The sequence below is a fragment of the Gracilinanus agilis genome, chromosome 4 (assembly GCF_016433145.1).
Source record: "Gracilinanus agilis isolate LMUSP501 chromosome 4, AgileGrace, whole genome shotgun sequence".
Taxonomy (NCBI): Eukaryota; Metazoa; Chordata; class Mammalia; order Didelphimorphia; family Didelphidae; genus Gracilinanus; species Gracilinanus agilis.
Window position 1 is genome coordinate 479,088,334 of NC_058133.1, and position 27,756 is coordinate 479,116,089.

General features: G+C 39.9%; 1 protein-coding gene across 1 annotated transcript in view; it reads right to left on the reverse strand.

The window, feature by feature from the left end:
* Window positions 1-27,756, reverse strand: part of AP2B1 (adaptor related protein complex 2 subunit beta 1) — a 154,802-nt gene that overhangs the window by 15,276 nt on the left and 111,770 nt on the right. Inside the window, exons 19-20 of the mRNA XM_044672741.1 lie at window positions 2,157-2,241; window positions 857-943 (exon numbers count right to left, since the gene is read on the reverse strand). Coding sequence (XP_044528676.1) covers window positions 857-943; window positions 2,157-2,241 — 172 coding nt within the window. The remainder of the gene's footprint in view (window positions 1-856; window positions 944-2,156; window positions 2,242-27,756) is intronic.

A 27,756-nucleotide genomic window follows, 5' to 3' on the forward strand; every position in this document is an offset into this window, starting at 1 on the left:
TTCTTATTTGTCACTTTGACAATTCATACCTGATTTTTCTAACTTCCATTTAATTTATGGAGAACCCCCCCACCCAATCTAGTACTTTCATGTCCCTTTTGCCTTGGATCTCGTGCCCAACTTTATTATCACTTGTGTTCTCAGATGGTAGGCTGATTCCTCAGATCTAATGAGTACAAGGATGAAGCCAAGGGATCCAGAATTTCAGGCTCTTTTGTGGTCAGGCACAATGACTTCTCAACTATAGCCCACTTCATTTTCTACTGCAAGTGGGATCCTGAGAAGCTCATATTTGGAAATGGGGCCCTCACTTCCTTAGTCACAGAAAGGGGTGACAGAAAAAACTAACTCTTTTATCTTCAGGACTCATTAAACAACACTACATGTGAGAGAGAAATACTATTGTCCTAATCAGCATATACAAGAGAAAAAAGGCTAAGTTGCCTTAACTTTCCACAAAGGGTAGAAAGTTATATTCTTGTCTGACCAGAAGTAAATGGACATTGGAAACCATTCCTAAAGATTTACTTGAAAGAAAAGGCCCCAAAACGAGAGCTCTCATGCTATAACAGCAATTCCAGCTACTCCGAGTTGTTAGCGGGACCTGCCCCAGGAGCTAAGACAGCATCATGAGTTCTTCTGAAGCTCCAGCAGCCAAAAGTCTAAGATGAGTTGCTTCTCAGGGGCAGCATGACCAGAGGAGATCAGGACACCTCAATCCCTTCAATCCACATTTGAAAGTTCTGAGGGACCAACAAATGCCACTTGCTCCCTCCAGGGGTGACACATCCGAGTGGGGTTGGGCAAGGGGGAGACAGAGACAAGGCCGACCCAAGCAATCAGGGCTGTCACTCACCAGCGTTAAGGTGGCATTCCTTAATCTGGAACTGCAGTTCATTCTCGTTGGGAATGTCCTTCCATGTCGCCAGGAAGACTTGGCGCTCTAAATGGAGGAGAGGGAAAGGAATGCTGTGATTTGGTGGTTTTCCAACACAAAGCTATCACGTGGACATTTTCTATACGAGGTGGCACAGTGGAGAGGGGGTCCTAGATTCAGGAAGATTTGAGTTTAACTTTGTCCTCACCTACTTTCTAACAGTGTGACCCTGGGCACATCTGTAAAATGGGGATCATAATAATAGCCCCTCCTCCCAGGTGGTTGTGAGGATCAAATGACAGTAACTAAAAGCGCTCAGCACGGCACCAGGCACACAGGCAGCACCATGTCAGTGCTGTGTGCAAACACCCCAACGGCTATATTTTTAAACCCTAGGATGCCCTATGCTAATGACAATATGCACTGTCAGTCACACCGCAGCCTCCTAGAGGATGAGAGATCAATAGTCACCAGGGCAGCCCCAGGGGTGGGAGGGGAGGCTGTGCCAGGCCCTATGCCAAGTGGGCATGATCACTCCTCCAGCCCTCTTATCACAGACCCTCTGGGAGTCTCTGACCCCACTTTCAGTCCTGCTAATAAAGTGAAGAGGCCAGAGATGGTGTGGTAGGCCGGGGGGGGGGGGGGTGTCTTTCTCTATTCCCCTACTCTGGACCTCTGAAGTGGCCTCCTAACTGGCCTTCCTGGCTCCAGGGGTCTCACAAGGAGGGATCCAATCAGGCCCCTGAGCTCAGGAAGCTACAAGGGCCCTTGATGACCCCCAGCATCTACACTGCCTACTCTAAGTTCCTTGAGAACATGACTCTCCATCTCTTTATCACCATGCTTTTGTAACAGCTGTACCTGATGCCTGGATCACTTTTTGTCCCCTTATCTCAGCCTCCTTCAAGACTCAGCCCAAGCCCACTTTCTAGGGGAGCATCGCAGCTTCCCCAGATGACAGTGCTACTCTGTCCTGGTCTCCTTATCTCTTCAAGCTCCTCTGTCTCTCCTGTACCCCTGGGGTTTAGCTCAGATACTGCAGCAGAGAGGGCCGAGTAAAGTCCAGCGGCCTGGCATCTTCGGTCAGAGAAAACCCTGGTTCCAAATGGAGAGAGGGATGGCTTGACAGGAGATTGCAAAGTGCAAGGACCACAGCCTCCGGGCTGACTCCTGGCAGCCACTGACACAGGCCCAGGCCTGGACCTGCTCTGAAGTAAGTGGGGGTCAGGAAGCCCTGGGACAGAGACAGGAACACCCGGCAGAACCGAGCCACACTCACCCATTTTTCCGTCCTCTACAAAGAGCACATTGAGTGGGATGAGGCAGCTGAAGTAGAAGACGTCAATGTTATTTTTTACAGCCACCTGGCAGGGAAGCAAGAAGGGAGAATAAGGACACCTGACAGAGCCCAGAGGGAGGAAAGGAAAGCGGGGTCACCGGGCTGTCTTTCCTCTTTCAGGCAGCCCTGACACACTCAGTGCCCCCCCCCCACTGCCTTAACTGTCTTTGGATAACCAGTCTCTCTCCACTGTCCCCAGATAACTTTGTACAAGACCCTATTACACTCCTGGAAAAAAAATCTCTTGCCATCCAGTTACCTCTTCCTATTAAAAAAATATCCTCATGATGCCCTTCTTTCAAAAAACCTGAATTACCTGAGCCCAAGTCAATGAATACAAAATGGAAAATGGCCTACGTCAAAGATGAAATTATCTTTTCACAGCCCACACCTTTGCCAATTTTTGTCCAGCCTTCTAAAAATGTGGGTGATTTATTTTCCCCACATTCTATATAATTAATAACATGTTGTTAGTACCAAAAAAATTAATGGATAGTCCTGTTCAGAAAAAAGCATCGATTGGTATTTCCTTTAATAGGAAATGCCAATGTAGCTGATTCAAGGAATATAGAGCAGAAGGAGAAAAAAAGAGATCTGATCTCAATCCAGGACCTTCCACTTCATTTCTGGAAGCAGGACAGAAGCTCCTAACATTGCTAGAACATCAGATACTCCACAGGGGAAGCCCAAGACTCTCTCCCATTGTCCATCTCTAGAATGCCATTCCCTTCTATTTTTCAAAAGCCACCCTCTGTCCTTGTTATTATTCCCCATCCTTGGGAAACTGCTCCATTTCTAACTTTTCAATAAGCACTAGCAGTCAACATGTGTTCATGAAGGGCCTACTGTGCACCAAGCACTGCAGACCCATGTTTTCCCATGACCTCTTGGACTTGATAAATATTTAATCTTTACATCACCTGCTCTTTCCCAACATTCTTTTCCCATCTTTGTGCTCACTCCATCTCCTCCTTCCTAAAGCCCTCATATTCACTCTATGACATGCGAATTGCCTTAACTTCCCAGTTCCAGCTCAAAGAAGTTTGCAAGTGTCTGCACAGGTAACCCTATTTAGGTCTCCTTAAATAACAGACCTTCTGGCCCATGTTTTTCTTGTTTCTTCCACAAGACTCCATTCAAACAATCCTGCTCCACAACAGCCAGGGCTTTTAATACTCCTATTTCCATGTCACACACATTCCATCAGGAGGTTCTTACAGGGATTCCACAGCAGGATACTCAAATTTCTACTGTGCAATGTCTGAAACTGGGTAACCACAAGCAAGGACAACAGAGGAAGTACTTAAAAGACAGTGAAACAAAACCTCAGAAGACTTGGCGCTACACAGGGGCTACTGGAAAATATCTGATGCAGATCCCTGTCCCAGGGGCAGGCTAAGAGGCACAGTCCCAGCCAGGTACCAGACTCCAGACAAGCCTTGGAGGGATTACCAGGTGCCAGGCCCCATGCTAAGTGCTACAAATACAAATATAAGAAAAAGGAAGAGTCCCCTGCCCTCAAGAAGCTTACATTCTCATGAAGTAAGACAAGACAGAAAAGGGAGCTAGAAAAACAGGAGGGGAAGACAGGAGAGAGGGACAAAAACAAGAGCATCTGACACAGAGCCAGGTGGAGGGCAGGCAGGAGCCCTCAAAATCAAGGCTCTTGGGGCAACTTGCCAATACAAGCAGGGATTCACAGGGATGGATCTTCCTGAATTAGAAAGTTCATGTATACATGCATGTGTGTGTTTTAGAGGGCAACTAGATGGCTCAGTGGATCGAGAACCAGGCCCCATGACAGGAAGTCCAGGGTTCAAATCTGGCATTTCCTAGCTGTGTGACCCTGGACAAGTCACTTACCTCCACTGCCTAGCCCTTACCTCTCTTCTGGTTTGGAACCAATACTTAGTATTGGTTCTAAGATGGAAGGTGAGGTTGTTGTTGTTTTTTTTTAATCTATTTGGAAATGTAAATGACATAGACATCCTCTAGTCCAGTGGTTCCCAAACATTTTTGGCCTACCGCCCCCTTTCCAGAAAAAATATCACTTAACCCCCTAGAAATTAATTTTTTTTAATTTTAATAGCAATTAATAGGAAAGATAAATGCACCTGTGGCCATCACCACCTCCCTGGATCACTGCAGCACCCACCAGGGGCAGTAGCGCCCACTTTGGGAATCGTGGCTCTAGTCCAAACTCCTCAACTCAGAGAGATAAGAAGGGAGACCCAAAAAGAGGAAACTGCTTGCCCCAAGTCAGAGAGGCAATAAATGGCAAAATGATTTGAACCCAGGTCTTCTGACTCTCAATCTAACCCTCTTTTCTATTGTGTGTTTTGGTTTTGTGAAGTAGAGTTCTGATTGTCACAAAAAGGTCTTTTCACATTTGCTCAGGAATAGCAATTTACAACAACATCTTTTAATATGAGAAGCCCAGTCTCATGGCTAATGAGTATGCCACTTACAAAAGTTCTATGTTAGTTTACATAACTGTCATCACAAAAGGATATAAGAGAAACAGTCCAAGGCCTCCATCCTAATTCTCACTGTTCTTCTGCAATTCCCATTTCTTAACTACAAAGATACCTTTTGAGGGACAACAATTCCAAAAGGCAACACTTCTAAAATTAATCAGAGGAGCAGGTGTCACATTAGACAATATCTGGCATCTTAGAACAGAACAAAACAAACCATTTACAAAAAGAGAATAAAACTGCAAAATTCAATCCAATTGTATCCCAGTGGGAAAAGAAAAAGGAGTAAAGATATCGGATTGCTGTTAGCTTTTCTGATTTTCTGCTTCCAATATGTCAGTCTAAAATAGAAGTTTGACAGAAAATGGGTTTAAGCAAGCATTTTTCACCACATAGCACAATAAGCATCAAACAATCTAAAGTTTACAAAATATAATAAAAATAATTAGAGGGGAAAAAAGAGGTAGTACCTTTCACAACAATTGTTTGAGAAAGAATTCAAAACCAAACAAGGAAGAGAGAAAATCACAAGTTCGATTATATAAAATTCAAAAGTTTTTGTATAAATGAAATTAACATGACCAGAAAAGGAGAAGCTGGTAAGAAAAAAACACAGCTTTTCATTAAACTTCTGCTACAAGTGTGACACCTAATAGAGAATTCACATAAATATATAAAACCAGGAGCCATTTCCCAATATAATTTAGTGAAAAGATACTAAGTTTCCAAAAGAAAAAATGAAGAATATTGATAGTCCCCACCTACGGCAGTGTTTTTTGCATGTTGCTTATGTTAAGTATGAATTTTATTAATTTATCATTTAAAGAAGATGTGTCATATAGATATGTGTTTGTTCTTTGTGCTCTGTGGTTATTCAGTTGTTTCAGTCATGCCCAACTCTTCATGATTTCATTTGGTGTTTTCTTGGCAATGACACTGCTGAAGAGGTATGCCATTTCCTTCTCCAGCTCAACTAACAGATAAAGAAACTGAAGCAAACAGGGTTAAATGACTTGCCTAAAGAAACACAGAAGAAAAACAACTGCTTGAACACATGGGCTGATGGGGATATTATTGGGGATGTAGACACTAAATGATAACTCTAGTCCAACTATCAATAATATGGAATTAGGTCTTGATCAATGATACATGTAAAACCCAGTGGAATTCTGTGTCAGCTAAGGGGGGGTTAGGGAGGTTTGGGGGAGAGGGAAAGAACATGAAACATATAACTATGGGAAAATATTCAAAATTTAAAATAAATGATTTGCCTAAAATCACATAGCATTTGAGGCCAAATCTGAACCCAAATCTTCCTGACTTGGTGCTCTATCCACTGCATCAACTCAGTTTCCTTCTCTATATTGTAGCCCAGTGACAGGCAAACTTTTTAAAGAGGGGGCCAAAGGAAAGGAAATGCTCATCTTTCAGTCTGTTTCTAAGGCAACTCTTTCGAAGTTTCATTGTATTGTATCCTTCTCATTGTATTCATCAGATTAGGAATAATGTTGCACAGCACCATAGAACATTTCAGGGGGCTGCATCTGGCACTTGGGCTGTAGTTTGCCCATCACTGTTCTAGTATATATTTTTGTAAAAGTATCATGGGCACATCACATTCCTATTCAGAAAATAATTCCAACATTTTGTTCAGCTCTCTGGTTCCCTTTTTGTTTAACTTTATGTTAAATGTATCTAGCTCCGTATCTTTTCACAATGTGGTTAGTTTTTTATGAATTTAGAAGCTATGCTTTTTGGTACATGTGTTTAATACAGAAATTTTCATTGTGTCCAGCAAATTGAATTTCAGAAATAATGATTATAACTTTCTAGTTTTTTTTAAATTCTTGACAAAAATTCCTTGAATTTTGATCAATTTTAATTCTATCAATTCGATTAATTTAAAGGCATATATTTTTTATACAACAAATAGCTGGTTTTTCCCTATTCTTTTTTTTTTAAGGTCTTTCTGGTGCTGTTTGTTTTTACAATATCATCATTTCCTGATTTCCCCTCACCAAAACATATCCATTAGGCTTTCCTTAATATAAAGAACAACAATTAAGCATTCCCCATTTCTCCTACAAATGGAAAGAGCTGTATTTCCTCACCTCTGAAGAGTTAAAGTGGGTGGAAAAGGGCAGCTACACACTAAGACTGGTCATTAAGATGCCTTGGGCTCTGTTTTAGTGTTCCTTTCTAAAATCATCCCACTTACATTTTCTTGGGTTTTATTTACATATTCAGTTCTTCTGTCATTTTATTTAATGGATTTGTTTTCTCCTACTTTGTTGTTTTGTATTAATTTTATCTCTCCCCCTTTTAAAACCCTATTTAACTTTTGTTTATATTCATTTACTCTTACTAATTTCCCATAGACTATCCTCAACTGCCCTCCCATGACCTGGAATTACTTGGAATTAAGAAAAGCATCTCAACTCAAGTCATATCTTGACTCAAATGTTTCTACAACTAAGTGTGCAACCCAAATAGGTCAAAGAAAATTATGTTAGCCAAAAACCATAAACAAATCAAGTACCTACTAAGTACAGAATGGTGAAAAATTGTTAGAAATTAACATAATAGAATATTATTAGACTTTACAAAAAGACAAATGAGAAGTTTAGAGGAATACATAAATACTTACAGGAACTAAAAGTAAAGAAAAGAGAACCAGCAGACCAACATATAAAATAATGTAACTGAAATATCATGGATATATAAACTCAGACTGATTACAAATCTTCTGGATAAATAGGTAAAAATTATAGGTATATTATGCCATAAAAGCAGTCCTCTGTTGGTTGGGTTTGTTGAACTGCTTTTCTTCCTCTACAGATGGTGGGGAACAACAAGATACCAATAAAACTTATTCTAAAAATCTATGGGATGACCAGTACTGTCCTTCTACATATTTGCTTCCCAGCCCTATTCTTAGAGGCACTTCACAAACATGTGTGAATTTACTGGATCCTTTTTCTCTTGGCTACACTGAATGATCCAACAATGAAGTCAAAGAAGGATGTTGGGCAGATGGTCCTTGTGTTAAGGAGTAATGACAAGGTTACACATATTACAATTCTGGAGAATACTGGAAATCTCCAAGTATATATCAACTGGCAAAGAAAATGAGGAAAAAAGCATTGTAGGAAGATAGATTACAGCCAATTACTAAACATGTATGCCTGAAACAGTGAGAAAACAGGTTTATCACTATCAGCAAACCACTCTACCCTTAAATTACTGTGATATTGATTTTCCCTGTTTTACATAAGCTGAATCTTCAAGTTCTCTTTTGCTGAAACTCACTGTGTTAACTGGTACAGAAAACAAGTTTTACTCGAGTTTTCTGGGGAAATATTTTCCAGGTTCTTCTCAAAGTAGCTGAGAATCAAATGAGAATTATATCAAGTCCTATATGAACCTTCAAATTCAATATAAATGCCAGTTATTACTGTTTATGGAAAAGAGGTTTTAAGGTCCTCTATTAAAATGAAGGTCACTTTCCCCAAGTCTATTCAACCGATCCTCCCTTCTGTCTCTTAGCCAGTACCATATTGTTTTGATGACCACTGCTTTATAGTACAGTTTAAGATCTGGTACTGCTAGGTCACCTTCCTTCACATTTTTTTTTTCATTATTTACCCTGATATTATTGATCTTTTGTTCTTCCAAATGAACTTTGTTAGAGTTTTTTCTAATTTAATAAAGTTTCTTGATAGTTTGATGGGTATGGCACTAAATAAGTAAATTAAGGTGTATCTGTTGATTGGAATACTATTGTGCTAAAAGGAATAATGAACTGGAGGAATTCCACGTGAACTGGAATGACCTTCAGGAATTGATTCAGAGTGAAAGGAACAGAGCCAGGAGAACATTGTACACAGAGATGGATACACTGTGGTAAAAGCAAATGTAATGGACTTCTCTACTAGCAGCAATGCAATGATTCAGGACAATTCTGAGGGACTCATGAGAAAGAACATTATTCACACCCAGAGAAAGAACTGTGGGGATAGAAACACAGAAGAAAAACAACTGCTTGAACATATGGATTGATGGGGATGTAGACTCTAAACAATCATCCTAGTGCAATTATCAATAATATGGAAATAGGTTTTGATCAATGATACATGTAAAACCCAGTGGAATTGTGCATCAGCTGGGGGGAGGGGGGACACAGTGGTTGGAGGGGAGGGAAAAAACATGAATCATGTAACGATGGGAAACTATTCTAAATCAATTAATTAAGTAAAAATTTTCAAATAAAAATAAAATAAAATGAAGGGAATACAACAAAGCCTAGTGTTGTGCACTTGTTCAGCACATCTGATTATTTGTGACCTCATTTGGGGTTTTCTTGGCAAAAATACTAGAGTGATTTGTCATTTCCTTCTCCAGTTCATTTTACAGATGAAGAAACTGAAGCAAATGGGGTTAAGCGACTTGCCCAAGGTCAAACAATTAGTGTCTGAGACCAGATTTGAATTCAAGAAAATGAGTCTATCTACTCTATCTATTGTACCACCTAACTGCCCACTCAAAATAGTTCATTAAATAAAAGCTTTGTGGGTCCCCAAATCTAGGAAACAAGTTTGAGCTCAGGCCAAATGGGCACAGATCTTTATCCTTTATTATTCCTAGATCTTGACTCCCACTATTCATGGTCTTTATAATTAAGATTTTTTGTTTCTTGATTCTCATTCCCTGCCTCTTAAGAGCTCAGACACTGGTGATTGACTAAGCCTTGGAATTTACTCTTCCCTTTGCTTCAGCGACACAATATTCCCATTTCTTCTGTGCATCTCTAAACACTTGCCCTTTCTTCCTCCCTGGTGCCTCAGGATAGATATTCCTTCTTTCTTTATATACCCTCCCAAAGGCTATCTCAGGTGTTCTACTACACCAACTACAAACTCTAATCTAGCTCTTCAGCCCTGATTTATTTCCTTTATAAGCTCTAGTTCCATGTTTCTGATGGTCAGGTTGGCAACCTTGAGCTTATTTGTGGTTTATCCTTTTGTCTCACTTTTTAAATCCAATCAGATACCTAATTCTGTCAATTCTATTCCTGAAACATGTTCTTGTTCCTTGTAGTTGTCTCCTCTTATTGCCACTATTGTAGCAGAGAATTCTAGCAAAGAACCAATCACCCACTCAGGATTTCTATAAACTCCCTGCTCCTCCACTCATCCCCACTGCCTCCTAAGTAATATTCAGATTTTTTCATCTGGCATTCGAGGCCCTCCACAATTTGTTGTCACTTTATTATTATTGCTGTTGTTGTTAAGAGACGCTCTTCTTAACTCCAGGCATTTTCTCTGACGATCCCCAACTCATCCTACTCATCTCTATTTCCTGGTTTTCCTGGCTTCCTTCAAGTTCCAACTAAAATCCTCTCTTCTAAAGGAAATCTTTCCCGACACCTCTTAATTCTAGTGCCTTCCTTCTTTTAATTATTTCTTATTTATTCTGTATATAGTTTTTTGGTACTATTTATTTACTTGCTATCTCCCCATTAGATTGTGAGCTCAACGTCAGGAACTATCTTTTAATTCTTTTTGTATCACCATTGCTTAGAGAGGTTGGCATAACAATAAGTGCTTGAATTTTTACTGACTCTTCAGTTCTCAAGTGTTTGGGTTTCCCCCCTTCTACCTTCCCTCACAGGAAAGAAGAGAGAAAAGAAAAGAGGGAGGGAGTAAGGAAGGGAAGGAGGAAGAAAGGAAAGAAGGCAGGAAGGCAGGAAAAGAAGGATAACATCAATTGTTCCCTCTTCTTGCCCTCATTTCTTATGGCATCAGAATATTCTATCCATTCATATTCCCCAGTCTGTTCAGTCATTTCCCACAACTAATGAACTTCATACCCTTTGTTTCTAGGTTGTTTTTTTGCCACCACAAAAAGCTCCTATGAATATTTGTGTAAATTTGGGTCTTTTTCCTCTTCATTTAGGGTATATAGTGGGATGGCTGGGTCAAAGAGACACTTTTAGTAACTTTCTGTGCATAGCTGTAAATTGCTTTCCAGAATGGTTGGACCAATCATACCACCAACAATGCCACCCTATTTTTCTAGACTACTCATATTACCACCTGTCAGCCAAACTGTTCTACTCTCATAACATCAAATGCACAATTACCCTCACACACCCATGCTTTTATTCACCCTTTCCCTGGAACACCACTCCTCCCCTTTATAGTACCTTTAATTCTTAACCATTTTAAAGCCCAAATTAAACTTCATTTCTTATATAAAACCTTCACTGATCTCCTGGTTAGTAACAATGTTCTTTCTCCAAGAGTCTCAATGGACTGTTCTGTAATTCTCTATCCAATATTTTATACCTGTTATCTGTCATGCCCAAACTGCCTATGAGATGAAAAATGACAGGTTAACTGTGAATTATCTAAAGTTTGTATCTCTCCCAATACCTAGTACAGTCCTCTGCTGACAATAAGAACCAAAATGTTTGCTGAATGAATGTAATCAATTCCAGTGGGTCAAAAATATCTAATCTCCAAGCAAAGATTAAGTCACTGGTAGTTCTATATTGCCAAGGTTTGTGAATGTGCCTGGAAAAGAAATAGGAGACAAGAATCAGGTCTTGTCTGTAGAATCTATTGGGCTGGGGAGGAGGGGGTAAGTGCCAGTCCAAAGACTACACATCTTGTTGCACAGCAGAAGAACGCACACAGTGAGTGAAAGTGCCTTCAGTGTCGATTTGTGGAGAGCATGGCTTTATGTTGTGTGTTCCATGACCCTATGAGGCAACGTTCTAAAACTCTCTTTTGGTTCTTTCCTATGTAGAACTGGTCTAACAACATTAAGGGACCTCTTGGGGATGTCATAAAGGGATAACAAAAAAATATGATTATAAAGCACTTTACAACTACAAGAGCTTGCTATACAAGCTTAATAATAATGATTTTTTAAACATTACTTGCAGTAGCTGTTCAACAAAGAGCAGCTTGTCAGCTTGGGTTTGAAACTGGCAATTATTTCCATTCTCTAGTACGAGAAGACTGAAACAGCAGCAGCCTCTTTATCATGGCACAGCAGGAGATGAACAGGCTAAATTAATATGCTAACCTTGTTCCAATGCACTCAAGAATGCTATAAAAAGGTACGTGATGAACTCAGTCTGAACTCTGATAAGCCATACCAAATGAGCAACTGGTCTCCCCACAGGTAACTAAAAAGAAGCAGTGGTCAGGGATGTGATGCTTTTCTTTGCCAATTATGGTTACATTCTATTTTTATCTGTGTTGTGTCACCCTTGGCCTTTTCTTATTCCAGGGGAAATGGTTTTCCTTGATTGGCTTTTGATAAAAGTAGTTATAAGCTGATCCAAACCAAGAGTGGGCCCTGGTACCAGCCAATCTTAAATCTTTGAGAAATTATGATTTGAATGTAATTTAAACACACTCTAGTCTCATCAAGAGATCCCAAGGATGGTGGGGTATCAGAGTTTTTGTCGGAACAAATTCCAACTATGTAAGACATGACAGCTATCTAGCAGAAATAACACTTTCCACTGAAAGCAACAATTAAAACTCCATGTGGCTCAATTCTCACTCACTGCTACAAAATTATCCACTTTTTAGCAGTTCTGTATGATCTTCCTGACCAAACCTATTTGTCCCCAAAGTTCTCTGCACAATCTCCAAGATGACCTGCACTGTACAGGAGCAAAACTAGGAGTAGCTCCATTCAAAATAACCAGAACCATGTTAAGTGCTACTGAAAATAAATAAGCAAATGAAAGTGTAGTAGAGATATTCAGAGTCAACCAGAACAAATGTCAACAGGTAACTAAATGTTGATCCAAATGAAACTAAAAAATTCATCTCTACCAAGTTCCCCACTCTTGTGTATCCCCCCTCCAAGCCTGAAACAATAAAGATCCTATATCTTGCTATATCTATATCTAGGCCTGCTACCTGGGATGTCAAGATAGGGCTCTGCTCAAGAGTTGGAGAGTCAAGTGCTCTATCTGAAAAAAATCTGACAAGTCCCATCCCTGATAAAAGCAAGAGCTCCAGACCACTAAGCAAATTTCTCCTCTTGAACGACTTTGGGCCTGCCCATCCACATGTAAAGCATTTGTATTAAAACAGATCTGAGATACTCAAAAACCAAGTGTCGAGCCTTTGCTATCCACTTGCATATCCTGAAAGCCCTTGGCTGACAAGTCCACGCAGATAGCTTTAAAAAGGCACAATGAGATGGTGGCCAATACGCCTCAGTTTTCTTCCTAGTCCCCTAGGTCCAGCCTCTGGCTTTCTCAAAGTTTTTATATGACTCAGAGCATGACTGCAGGTGTGAATAAGTTATTTAACCACTTAATAGGGTGAAAAGAACTGGGAAAACGCAGAGAAAGAAGAAATAGTTCTTGCCTTCAAGGAGCTTAAGTTTTAATGGGGGAGACAGTACATAGAAGATAGGAGGAACAAGGCAAGGGAAGTGAGTTCTGGGAAGTCACAAGGATAGTGGGTTGGTTGACCAATAGGGGAGCTGATTGGCATGCCCTTTGAAGAAGCAATGGTCATGATGATTTGATTACTGTGTCTACTACCAGAGGAATAAGCTAGAGGGTAAGGACAGAGGGTGTATATGTCACAAGGCAAGTGGCTAGATAGGAGGGGGGCAGATCTAGATAAGAAATGTTTCAATCATTTATGCAATGCTTCAACAAAAAGTTTCCTCCTTCTAAAGCTGATGAGAGAAAGGGAGAATTCAGTGGAGGTTATGAAGATGTGACTGGTATAATGTTTGCTAATATGGTAGCCATCTCTGAAAGAATACGCAGCCAGTTCCAGCTGTGGACTTTCCTAAGGGATTATTCCCCAAAGTTCCCCCCAGATTTAATGGTTCCACATACCTCCGACTTCTGATTCTTGAAGATACAACTTCTCAGAGAACCAGGAAGCAGATCCTAAAAAGTCTTAGGAGTTAGATGTCTTCAGCATCAGCGAATAGAGAGTATGATACAACTTTCATAAAGACCATGTGACCTCAAGTTGCATTACTAGAAGAGCAAGGTCCAGAACAAATAATTCAGTAGTTCCACTATATCATAGGCTTGTTAGACCAAACCCAGAGTAGTCGGCTCAGTTTTAGTTGCCACATTTTAAAAGGAGCTGTGGAACATCCAAAGGACAGCCATCTGAATGGTAAAAGATGCAAAGTTGTGTGTTTCAGCAAAGCTTTATTAAGTCCCTATGAGGAAGTTACTTGGTTAAACATGCTAAAGAAAGGTTTAACTGGCAGAAGACTGGGGATATTCAATTCATTTTCAAATAGTAAAGAATTATCATCATTATGTACTTTGGTTGTAGTAAGGACCTAGAAACAGAAAAGGGACCACCATCAAATAGAGAATGGCTGAAGAAAGTGTGGTATATGAAAGCAATGAGTTTTACTGCACCATGAAGAAACGAAGAATACGCCAATTCAGAGAAATATGTCTGAAGTGATGAGTGAAAATAAGTGGTACAAAAAAGTGCTTTGCACTATGACCATAGCAATAATGTGACATGGTACAGCTTGGAAAGACCTTAAAACTCTGGCCAAAGTAGCAGCCAATTGTGCCTTTGAAAGACTGTGAATAAATACCCCTTTCACCTGGTCAGAGGGGAAAGGCTAGAACTGCATTTATGGGATTTGGATTCTCAGACAAAACCAAAGTGCAGATAAGTTTTGCTGACTCTCTCTATGTGTTCAAAAGGAGAGCTGTCCTGTTAAGTGTTATGTGACCCTCTGAACATCTTGAGATCATAAGTCAAATTTTTGTGTCTGCACAATGGCAAAAGTCTTCTTTCCCTCTCAATCAAGTGACTTCCACATTCCATGGGAGCAGAAGCCCATTGCCAGAGGTGAAGCCTGGCACAGGTGCCTTTGACATAAAGCCTCAATGGAATAGCTGTTCATCTCCACCAAGGCCTGAGGAGCAGATTTCTCACTCACTAAGTGGGATGAGATTACCAACAGGAGCATTAACAGTGTGAGAGTTCTGAAACAGACAAGTCTGGCCCTTGAGCATCCGTTCTGAAGCATTCTTCATATGACCTCAAGGGACAAGGTTTATATGAGGGTCTTAGTTTTTCCCCAAAAGTGTTTTAACTTACACTCTAGCTAATGTCACTACAAACAAGGAGCTCAAACTTGACCACAGAGTAAAGTTTCATCATTACATGAATTTTTTTTAAATCATTAAACTGCAGATTCTCCTAAGTTGTGAAACAAAAGAAAACAGAAATTATACATAGAAGATAGGATCACAGAAGCAGATTTTGAGCACGAAGAGCCCTCAGAGATCATGTAGTCCAATCGCAACATTATATGGATGAGGTAACTAAGGTCCAGAAAGGTTAAATCAATCAATAAAAATTTATTAGGAGCCTTCTATATTCCAAGCACTGGGATAGGCACTGGGGATAGAAAAACAAAAGAATGGCCCTGCTCTGAAATGGATCACAATCTAATGACAGAGATGACCTGCAAATAACCAAGAAGACACAGGGTATACACAGGGTTAAATGCAAATAATCAGCAGAAAGGAAGGACTACAATTGAGGGATAACAAAGGCTTCTTGTAGAAGGTGAGATTTTAGCAGGGACTCCAGGGAAGTCTGCAAAATGAGGAGGCAGAAATGATAAGGGAGAGTCTGAGGCATGAAGAATAACCAAAGAAAATGCCTGGTGCTGGGAGATGGAGGATCTAATTTGAGGAATATCAAAAAGTGTCACCAAATTACAATTTAAGTGAAAGGGAGGTAAGGTGTAAGATAAATGGAAAGATCAGGAGGGGACTGGTCAGGAAGGGCATTGAATGCCAGATGACTCTAAGTCAATCCTGGAAGAGAGGAGAGTAGGTGGGGTGCTGTGGTCAGTCACATGAGGAAAATTATTCTGACATCAGAATGGAGGGCGGTCTGTTATGGGGAAAAGATTGGGGTAGACAAACCAAAAAGTAGGCCCAACTGCAATAGTTCAGGCTTGAGGTAATACAGTGCTATGCCAGTGTGGCAGCAGTTTCAGAAAAAGGGAATATCAAGAGATATTACAAAGGAAAAACCAACAGTTCTTGCAACAGATTGGCCATGTGGGGATGAAAGACAAGAATGCCTAGGTCATAAACTGGGATACTGCAAAGATGGTGGATACTCTCAATAGTAAAAGGAAAGTTTGGTAGAGGAAAGAGAAATGATGGCTTCACTTCTGGACAGGTTGAGTTTAAGATTTCCGTAGGATGTTCAGTTTGAGAAGTTCAATGGACAGCTGGAGATGGCAGACTGGAGGTCCACAGAATGGTTAGGGCCAGAGAAGCAGCTGTGTCAAAGGCATCAAGTGATCATTAGTAACATAGGAGAGAGCAATTTTAGTTAAATGATGAAGTCAGAAGCCAGATGCAGAAAGTTAACTAAGAAGAGTAGGAGAAAAGCAAACAGAAGCAGCGTTATAAAAGGAATCTAGCCACAAAAGGCAGCAGAGTTACAGAGCCCTAACTAGCAAAGATAGATAGCTAGTAAAGAGATGGATAGAGACCAGATCCTAATTGTGAATACAACAGTCTTTGGACTGCATTGCATGTTTGTTTGTTTGTTTGTTTGTTTGTTTTGGGGGGTGGGGGGTGGGGAGAAGGTCCCGCTGACTAATTTTCATTAGATTTACAATTTATTCTGAATTCTTTTATGCCCCTTAGCACATGGGACAATCTTTTTTTTTCATGGTGTATTCACACATATAGACAGGATAATAATGATGCTTTTCCAAAGTGTTCACTAGCTTCCAAAAGTAATGTCCAACAACCATAGTCAGAATTTATACACACATTTTGTGAACAAAGCATATTTTTGTCACTTCTAATGCCATTATGAAATTACACATGAAGTCACAAGGCCAAGAAAGAGTATGGCAATAATTTTTCAGATCATAGTTATAGTCATATAAACAAAAGCCAAAGGTTTATACCTTCAATCTAGAATATCTTTGGGCTTTACAGGAGATTATCAAAAATGCCCCAGGTACACCAAAATATTCAGTTTATTTTTCATGCTAACAAAAAACTGGAAATAAAGTGAATGCCCATCGATTGAGAATGGCTGGATCTAAGGTAACATTAATGGACTCTAAGGAAAGATGAAAATAGGACATTCTGAGAAACATGGAAAAACTGGTATGAGTTGATGCAAAGTAGAAGAAACCCAACACACACAAAATCCTTATTCATAATGTAAATGGCAAGAAACACTCAAAGGAAACTAGGTGCTGAGTAATTGTCATTAACCACCTTGGTCTGGGAGTACTTAAAAGGAAGCCAACTATCCTCCTCCTAATCTCTGACTGCAGCTATGGAACATTTCATGTGCACAGGTTACTCAGCTGCATAGATGAAACACAATTTCCTGATGAGATTAAGCAATGTGAAACACAAGTCATCTGGAAAAAAAATGCAGCATTGCTGGGGTGGCTGGAATATGCCATCCAGCAGAGACACTAGCTCTTACCAGGCAGCCATCTCTCCTGTGTAGCAACAAAGACTTTCAACTTTTTACACACCAATTGTTAATTGTCAGGAATACTTGGTTTTCTCCTGACTTCAAGCACTGCCTGGGATTACAAGTCTGGATTCTTTATGTACACTGGGGTGTAGTTGGTTCCCAGAAGTAGACCCTACCACCAAAAGAATGGACGTCTGTTTAGAAGTCTTGCACGCTGATACAGGCAGCCATAGGAGACCATTCCTAACTGCATGATCAGTCAGACCAAGCAGGGCTTTAAAGTTGCTGAACTTACCAGGACTATAATACAAACTCAACAGGTTTAGTGAAGCAAACCAGTTTGGCATCTGCTGCTGAAAAGGTCTTCCGTTGGGAAGCATTTAATCATTCTCCTGGCATAAGAGTCTCAGCTGTAAGCCTTCTAAGTGAGAATGGACATATGCAAGACATGAAATATCAGAGACTGTGACCATCTGTGACTCTGACACTCTCACAGGCTAAGATGGTAACGTAGGAGTTGCAGGGGACAGAAATTCTAATTAAGGCCCTTTGTACAAAGGCTTCTTTATTAAACTGGCATGCCATTCTTCCCATACTGACATGGACTAAAGGCAAGACTTTTGGGGATGGGAGGACAATGCCCTCTGTAATAACTTGAGCAACCTGTTCTTTCTTGAAAAGAGAAAATTGGGGGCAGCTGGGTAGCTCAGTGGATTGAGAGCCACACCTAAAGACGGGAGGTCCTGGGTTCAACTCTGGCCTCAGACACGTCCCAGCTGTGTGACCCTGGGCAAGTCACTTATCCCCCATTGCCTAGCCCTTACTACTCTTCTGCCTAGAATCAATACACACTATTGATTCTAAGGCAGAAGATAAAGGTTTAAAAAAAAAAAAGAGAGAGAAGAGAAAACTGATTAAAACATGCTATACACTTTAGCTATAAGAAATACTAAAGAAATGACATCAAGAGTTAAAGAAGGCATTAGATAGAGAGCTGTGTGACTTTGGATAAGTCACATAACCCCCATTGCCTAACCCTTACCACTCTTCTGTCTTGGAAAAGATACTTAGTATCAAATCTAAAATGGAAGGAAAAAGTTAAAAAAGAAAAAGGCAGTAGAATCATTTCTTCCCTCTAACTCTTATGTTTTAAACTGATACCTTTGATTTTATATTATATTCAATTCTGAATACTTTCCCCTCCCTCTCCTCTAGCCAGAAGTCTTTCCTTGAAACAAAGACTTTAAAAGAGAAGAAAAAAACCAAACACTACACTGGCTTTGACAATACACACAGCATTTCAGTCTTGGTCTCTACAATGAAGGGAAGAAGGTCCATTTTACAAACTCTTTTCCAAGACCAGGCTTGATTATTATAATTACATGGTATTCAGTTTCATTTTAAGGATCTTTGTATATGGCCTCTAACTCACTTTTAAGACCTTAAATGTTAATTGTATAGGAGGTTAAGTCCTCGGTGGTTACTAAGTACTGGTTTGCAAAAAAAAAAAAAAAAAAAAAAAAAGCAAAGAACAATTAAGAAATCCTGAACAGTCTGCCTTGCCCTCAGACCTATCAGCAAAGCCACAAGTGTGGGGTGCTTGTGCTTGGCAAGGCAGTGCTCATGGACACAGAACACCCAGCCCCTGAAATCTGCACTGAGACAACCCAACCTAAAAGCTGGCACATACAGCACGTGCCAACTGAGGGCTCCAAACCACACTGTCCTTCAGAATCATCCTTCCATAGTAAGCAAACAGAAGCACTTGCAGGTGTCAAGGCCAACAAAATACATGGAGGAAAGGTTTCTTAGCAACCAGTGCTAATGGAATTAAAACAAGGCCAACTGAGTCAGAGAAAACTCATTTAGCAACAGACTATTTTAAAGGTTCTTATATCATTTAAATAGCCAATTTTTTGGGGGGAGTGTATAATCCAAAAGATAAAAAAACTCATAAGGGCCTATGTTGAAGGCGAAGGTAGGAGGAGGTGAACCTTGCATTTAATTTTTAAAAATATTTTATTTTTCTCCAACTACATGTAAAAACAATTTTTAACATTCATTTTTAAAAACTTGTTTGAGTTCTTAATTATCTCCCTCTCCTCTCTGAGACAGTATGCAATCTGATATAGCTTTTACATGTGCAATCATGTAGGACATTTTCCCATATTAGTCATTTTGTAGAAGAGATCACAAATGGAAACAGAAAAAGTGAAATATAGTACTTGCAAAATTGGGTTTTGTAGAACATTTACTCTTCCCTCTACCCACAGCTGCCACCATGAGCTTCCTCAAATGCAGATCTGACCAGGTCATTCTCCTAGTCAATCAACTCTAGCAACTCTCCATTGCTCCTTTTCCTAAAGCTCTTCCAACCTGGCCCTCACTAGCTCTTCTAGCCCCCTTTCTGCAGACTAACCCAGCTGGCATTTTTCATGACACTGTATTTGGAATTGGGGAGATGCCATTTAAAAGTATGTTATATATTTCCTATGGACACGTGGGGACTTTGAAACTACATTTCCCATGATTCCTCATGGCAAACAGGAAGTATGATGATGTAAGAGAGGGGATAAGACTCCTGGGTCAGGAGGAAGTCTCTCTCTTAGCTACCGGGTGCGAAAAGGTAAAAATGGCTGAGGCAATGTGAATTCTTACAGGCTCGTGGTCTAATGATTTTATCCCTATCAGCATGGCTTTAATTAAACTACTAATTTCTCTTATTATATCAGTCTTTATCATTTTCTATCGTAACATTGATGGCAACCACTACATCGGAAAAGTAGCTCTCAATTTTCCAGATAGCCTTTCAGAAACGATAGCCATGCTTTCTTTTTGGCCATCTTGCTCAGCTCTTTTGAGCAACTTTTTTAAAACGGAGACTGGCTTTCCTTGCCATGCTTTCTCTATAAGCAACAGCATGTTTTTGCCTCCCATGGGACTCAACCAGCCAGTCCAGCCCAAACCACCTAGGGAGGTCAGGCCAGCTGATTCTGGCTTCTGGCTTTAAAACCAAAATGCCATTGCCCTGCCAGTGCCTCTGCCGCCGCTTCTGACTCCTGACCTGGACTCCATTCCTGCCTGGCCCACCAGTACACACCGCTGCCTCACATTCCTGCCTGCCCTGCTTCTCTGCCAAAAGCTGAGCCCGCCGGCACAGACCATTTCTGTGGATCTGGAATCCTGATATTTCCGAGCGACCCCCGCCCTGACTTGCCAAATGCCGCTGTTTCAGCTTCAGCCTCTGCTGCTAAAGACTTGGGCTTTCTCCCTACTCTCTTGCTTTTCCACATGTTTCTTCTAAAAACATACCTAGACATTGGAAACCCCCACCCACAATTTCTACACGTGGGATTTTCTACAAAACTGACCTAAGCATTTCTCTAGCCCCGAGCCCACGACCCGACCCCACATGGACCTAGCATCTGAACCTTGAACTAGTGATTACTCTTTTTCGGGCACATGGCCTATTCAAACTTTCTTGTGATTAAGACTGAACATCAGGGGAAGAAATTCACCCCCTACCTGCTTAGAACTTTGAACTTAAAAAACCCCTTAACTTTTAAAACCTCAGAACTCAAGAGTTTTTTAAAGAGACTGTATCTTACTGTATTTTGCTAATTAGTTTTCTGAATTAATCTTGCTTATTTCGTTGATTTTCCTGTTGCACTAAATCATTTTAAGCTAATGAAGTTTCTGCTTATGATTTTATTATATTTCCTAATTTACTTAAAGCTTACTGCATCAAAAACGCTGTGGTTATATATATACCATCTATGAACATTTTATAAGAGCACATGTCTTTTAAGTTTTATTCTGTCTTGGTAATTGTATGGAACCTTGGAAGTTTCCATGCCTTGAGATTTAAATTGTAATTTTACAAGAGGTCTTTTAACTTTTACTCTAGATCCTAAAGAATTGTTGTCTTAAAGGATAAGCTTTTACATATTTTATTATAAAAAAAAATTATTGCCTTAAGTGGGTAGAAGCATGAAAATTTCCTACCCGGGATTTTTTTTTAAAACAGGAAGCCAAGGAGCTCCTGTATATTCTTATCAGAAGTGTCTAGAATTCTTGAGGATAATTTAGACCAGAAGTTTTTTTTTTAATATCAGATTTTGATATGAAAGCAATAACAGTTAGTTGACAAACTCTTAGCCAAGATTTAAAAGTTGTAACAAGTATATGATTTTTTAAACATTATTGTTTATTGTTTTAAAATGTGTTATTAGAAATTATGGTACTCTATTTAAATGTGCATTGTTAATCTGCTATTTTGTAAAATCCTTCACTAGTCCTAAATTATATATATATATATATAGATATAGATATTTTTTTTTATTTAAAAAAAAAACATTTTTTTAACCAGAGCAATTAACTTTTTCTTATCTTGTACTGGAAGTACACATATTATCTTTATTTATCCTTTTTTTTTTTTTTTAATTTTACAGTGATGTAAGCTTAAAGCAAATAAATCACAGAAGAGCCTGAGATTTTGGGAACCTGTCATAATTGTTAAATGCCTCTCTGTCCGATTCCAGGAGAAGTGCCGAGCCACAAAGTCATGGAGACTTGTCTGAAAATCTGCATGGATTGCAGAGGTCTATGCCAATACTTTAGGGCTTGAAACTGGGGTTTGAGGTTTTTTTTTTTGGAGTTCCAGTCTTTCCTAACATTTTAAAGGACGAGGATCCCCTTTAACTTAGATTCCTAATAAAGCACCTAAGATTGGTTATTTATTGGCTCATTCCCTGAGAAGTTGAAGGCAAATCAGATCACAGAGAGACATTTCCCTTAAGTCCTGGCCCTGAATGGGTAATAGCAAACTGCTTAAATCACTTTCATTGGGCCTTGTTTCAAAAGCCTGTTATAAGTTTATTTTCCCTACATTTTTTTGCACATTTTACATTTCATTCATAAGTTGATTTTTACTTCTTTTTTCTTGAATTTTATTCCTTTTATTTTGCCAATTGACTTCATACAACCCCCCACGACTCAGCCACTCATCCTTAGCTGACCTGAGGTACCCTTTTCAGGAAAAAAGGTGTGTTTAGAATTTTCCTCAGGGGGATGTGTGTTAAGTTTTTTTTTTAATTCAATAATGTAAAAATATATGTATATTTAACTCTTTTAGGAGTAATTCAGGGGGAATTATACTCCTGGCTTTCCCAAAGCACCTCAATAGGCCACACACATTGGCTAACTTGCTCTGCCTCTCAGGGAATGCTACCACACTTTTCAAGGAAAGGTGTCAATGAGGAAGGGGCCCTTGGAACAAGAGTTGGATAGTTCTGATCATCCAAAGTGAAGTCAGAAAAATTATTCTGCAGATGAAAGTGAGAACTGAATTTCAAGATGCAAAACTTTCTAATAATGATCATGACAGTGAGATCCAAGAAAGGTACTGTGTGTGCAAAATTATAATCATATTACTGCCTCACAATACCTCAGCATCTTACTTTTCACATGTAGTATCTCATCCCAAACTATCAACTCTGAAATAAGTGGAGCTGGTATTTTATTCACAGTTTATAGAGGAGGAAACAGAGGTCCTGAGAAAAAATGGGAGTTGTTAAAAGCCACTTTTTAAGTTGGCGGTAAAACCCGAGCCTAGAGCTCAGGCCATCTGACTCAAAAGTCTATGCTCTTCTCTTAGTGGTACAGGCCTGTGGACTTACAGAACAGACAACCAAACAATTTTATCCATATGCTGATTCATATGAATTGCTAAAGATAACATAGTTATAATGCAGCCCCAAACTTATACAAAATGATGCTTAGAAAGTAATTTTAAATTGTTAGCAAATTGGAAATATATTTTCCCATTAGAACAATGCCAATTTAATCCATGAAGTATTTTTAGACTGCTAATGTAAATCTAAACCACTACATGCAAACATGTTGCTTTGTGGAAAAAGAGAATTTTAACTTGAGAAGATAGAATTACAAATTCCTCCCAGAAAGTGGGATGAAGAATTTGCTATTATCTACTCCCATGGAGGGCAACACAAGTAGGAACTTCTTTTCATCCAACGTACTGTGTGCAAGGGCCAGGTTAGGAGGAGTGAGAGGGCAAGGATCATGGACCCCTGGGGGTGAAGGTGTAGGGTAGTTAATGTTTAAGCAAATTCCTTAGGAACATTTCTTGGTCCTAGGCTGACTCTCTGGCCACTTCCTGTTCACTGCCAACCTCTTACTACTCCCAAATAGTCTGTGATCTCCAGTCTACTATGAAAACGAGGCCAGAACACTGGGTACCCCCCAGCAAGTTTCTCAAGAACTAGGGCAGGTAGGGAGAAATCTCCTTACCACTTCCTCTAAGCCCCTGAAGAAAAGAAAAGAGAAGTCAGGAAAGGAGTAAAACTGAGAGAAAGAGATATTTACAGATTTTTACCCGTAAATTCAAATGAATCCGCAGCAACGCCAAATCAAAGGTTCCCACCCTCTCCTCCACAAGAAGTCTTTCCCAATTCTCTTCCTGCTAGCACCTTCACTATTCAGAATATCTTAAGTTTTCTATAAACAGCCTGTTTGTATACAGTTACCTGCATGATGTGTCTCCCATTAAAGTGTATGCTCCTTGATGGCAGAAATGGGGGGGAGGGGGAAAAGGGGTGGTGTTAACTAACTTTTGCCTTCTTCTGAATTCCCAATGTGTACCTAATTGTGGGAGGTTAGAGAAACAGTCTCAAACAGATAAAAATCTGCGACTCCTCTTTTGAAGAGAGGTTTTTAGATGGAGGAGGGTTGATGCCAGTGGCTTTTTCATTTGAATTTTAAAGCCGCATTTTGATTTACTATGAGCCACTTCCTCCTCCTCTGATTCTAACATTGAAACCTTAAAGATTTCATTCTCTGCATTCTGACCAGATAAAGTTGTTTTTTTCAGCAGCTGATGAAATTTTTACTGGCACTTGTTCTAGACCATGCTCAGTATAATTTTTCAAATCGCCAACATTTTGCCAGAATTTTAAAGGAATCCATGGGCTACAATTTTGAAAAAGATCAAGAAATTTAGTGAGCTGTTCTTTACTTATTTTTACCCCCCATTTCCTGAGGGTGTACTTGGTTATATCAATGAAAAGAGTTCTTTCCTTTGATTCACTGTGTCCCATCCTGTTAATCTATTTTTTTACTTCTAGTGTCTTCCCTTAATGGGAGAGTTCTCAAAACTCTGGATTTCTTGCCCTTCTTTGGGCAGAAACTAAACCATCATAATTTGGGAGTTGTCTGGGGAGGGGGGAGGGGAGGAAACAGATCTTTACCTGTATCCATGTTCCAAGGTCCCTGGGTTTGGGCGCCAAATGTCAAGATCTATTTATCATGTCTGATAAGGACAGCTTAGTTGATAAGAAAGTAAGGTACACAGGAGACAATCTTGACTGTTAACTCATAGCTGCTTCTCCGAAGTGCCATTGAGTCACAAGTTTATTATATATGAAAATTGAAACTCCCTTTCACCCAAAAGTACAGAGAAAGATTTACAGCTGTGCATAAATGCCATTACAACTTAGAAAACAAAGAGGCTTCAAAAGCTTCAAGGTGAAGATAAGAACCAGGCTGGAGTTTCAGCTGCATGATTATCAGCAAGCTAAGTCTGAGAATACTTTTCTCAGGAGTGAAATGCCCCTGCTAAACTAAGGTTTCAGCCTTGGCTTTGCCAAGCAGCTGCATTTCTGACAAAAGGAGAAGAATGTTAACCTCTTGACTACTGGTTTGCTAAGAACTTAAAGTTTTCCAATAAGGAAAGGTATGGATCAGAAAAGGAGTCAAAAGAGGAGTCTCAGATTTTTATCTATTTGAGACTGTTTTTCTTATTGGCCTCCCACACCTAATAAATACTTCTTTGGGGGAAGGGGCCTTTACCTTCCATCCAAAGCAGAAGATTGGTAAGGGTTAGGCCATTAGGGTTAAGTGACTTGCCCAGGGACACCCAGTTAAGAAGTACCTAAGGCTAGATTTGAACCCAGGATCTCCTATATCTCTAGACTTGGCACTCTATCCATTGAGCCACCTACTTGCCCCCCCTTCGCCAATAAATGCTTCTTAAATTGATTTGATATTTATCTAGGAAATACCAAAAAGGAAACTCAAATTGTTCACATCTGAGGGGGAAGAGAAGGTATCTTGAGTTGGGCCAGGGAGACAGAAAGAGGAGATCTGTCCAAAGTGAGGAACCTGAGGTGGGTAGATTTAGGACAAATTGGAAACTAACTTTTCCAGGCCTTTCATTTTCTTCCAAAATCCTATATGAGATTAAAAACAGCAAATCCACTCACCTAGTGTCCTCACACTAGGTGGGGTATGACATGCCTTCCCTTTGGGCAGCAAGATCTCCCAGGCTTTCCTACACCCTGTCCAGCACTCCCAGCCACATCTCAATGCTTTGGAAGAAGCAGGAATGAAAACCAAGAGCTTCTGTAATCCCCAGAGCAGAGCGCCTTTCCATTTGGGAAAAAAATTTCCCAGAGGGTTCCTTGTCCATTTGCATTGTAGACTTAGAATTTTGAACCCCAGGACTCCCTTTCCAAGAAGTCATTTTCCTTCTCACATTACGTACTTACATATGTAGGATATATTTTGATGTGACCCCGCCCCTTCTCTCTTTTCTCCTGATCGAGGTTTGTGGAGGTGGGGGGAAGTACCAGACAGGAGAATTTTTCTCACGTATCTTTACTCAGGCTTTTACTTTTGTTCTTGTATTTTTTCTACTTCAAGAGATTATTAATAAGTATTATGAAATATAATACTTGGAGTTACTAGCAACCCAGATGGGACAGAATCCTTGAATTTTTCTTTTAAGCCTTTGAGTAAAGAATAGGGAGCATATAAATTTTGCTCCTGCTGATAAGCTGCTTTTTGCCATGCTGTTTTTTTAGTTTTGTTTTTTTCCCTATGTGCCCTGGGGCTCCTGCAATTCGCATTTGTCACTCCCCTAACTCCTGCCATGGCCTCCCTACATGCTGTTTGCCTGAAGTCTGAGAGCTATTTGGAAGCACCTTCTTCCTGTTGGAAGGGTGACATCCAAATCCCATTGGGTTACCCTATACACACACCCATGTGGGTCAAGCCTGCACTAGCTGCTTTTCAGCAGAGGAACACAGTGTGGAGCAGTCAATCCATGTGATCCACCCCAACCCCAGCCTGGCTAACCCAGGGGGGCTTCCATGCTCCTGGCTGTGGGAGTGGGGACTGAGGTGTCACAGGGCCACTGGTTTTACCTCTGGGAGGAGAGAGGAAAGTACAGAACTCTCGTCCCAAACATTCCTTATGAGGCTTTACTCCTAGTCAGTACATACTAGGGTAGCACCACCTACAGACAGGAAGTAGAATTGCAAGCCCAGTCTATGAAAAAGCAATGTATTAGTTTTGGAGTCTCTTTTCTTACTACTGTTCCTGGGTGTAATGACTGGATACCTTGCAGTTGATAGTTTGATTAATCTCGAGATCAGAGTGGAAATTCATCTCCTTACACCCCCTTGCCATTTTGGTCTGCCCAGTCTCTGCAACACATTCAATATGGGGTTCATCCACACCATGCTCAGTGCAGGTATGGGGAACTCTAGAAGTGTGACCAAAGGTACCTAAATGGATGATGATGCTCGGGAGGGGAAGGAACCTCAAAAAGTCTGGAGGTGAATTTTAAGCCTTTTCAGATCCCGTTGCCTTATTGATGTTAACTGTTTCAGTTTGTTCCCCTCGAAATAGTGAAGAAGTCTCTGTAAAGCACCTATCAGAGGCTTCTGGTTAAGATGGCGGCAGAGTAAGGAGCAATCTCCCTAATGAACATAGATGTAAAAATCTTAAATAGAATATTAGCAAAGAGACTCCAGCAAGTAATTAAGAAGATCATCCACCATGATCAAGTGGGATTTATACCAGGAATGCAAGGATGGTTCAACATTAGGAAAACCATCCACATAATTGACCATATCAACAGTCTAACAAACAAAAATCACATGATTATCTCAATAGATGCTGAAAAAGCCTTTGACAAAATACAGCATCCATTCCTTTGAAAACATTGAAAAGTATAGGAATGGAAGGAGCCTTCCTAAAAATAATAAACAATATATACCTAAAACCATCAACAAGCATTATATGCAACGGGGATAAATTAGAAGCCTTTCCAATAAGATCAGGAGTAAAACAAGGATGCCCATTATCACCTCTATTATTCAACATAGTACTAGAAACACTAGCAATAGCAATTAGAGAAGAAAAAGAAATTGAAGGTATCAAAATAGGCAAGGAGGAGACTAAGCTATCACTCTTTGCAGATGATATGATGGTATACTTAAAAAATCCTAGAGAATCAACTAAGAAGCTGTTAGAAATAATCAACAACTTTAGCAAAGTGGCCGGATACAAAATAAATGTACATAAATCATCAGCATTTCTATACATTTCCAACACATTAGAGCAGCAAGAGGTAGAAAGAAAAACACCATTTAAAATCACCCCAGACAATATAAAATACTTGGGAATCAATCTAACAAAACAAACACAGCTATTATACGAAAACAACTACAAAACACTTTCCAAACAAATAAAACT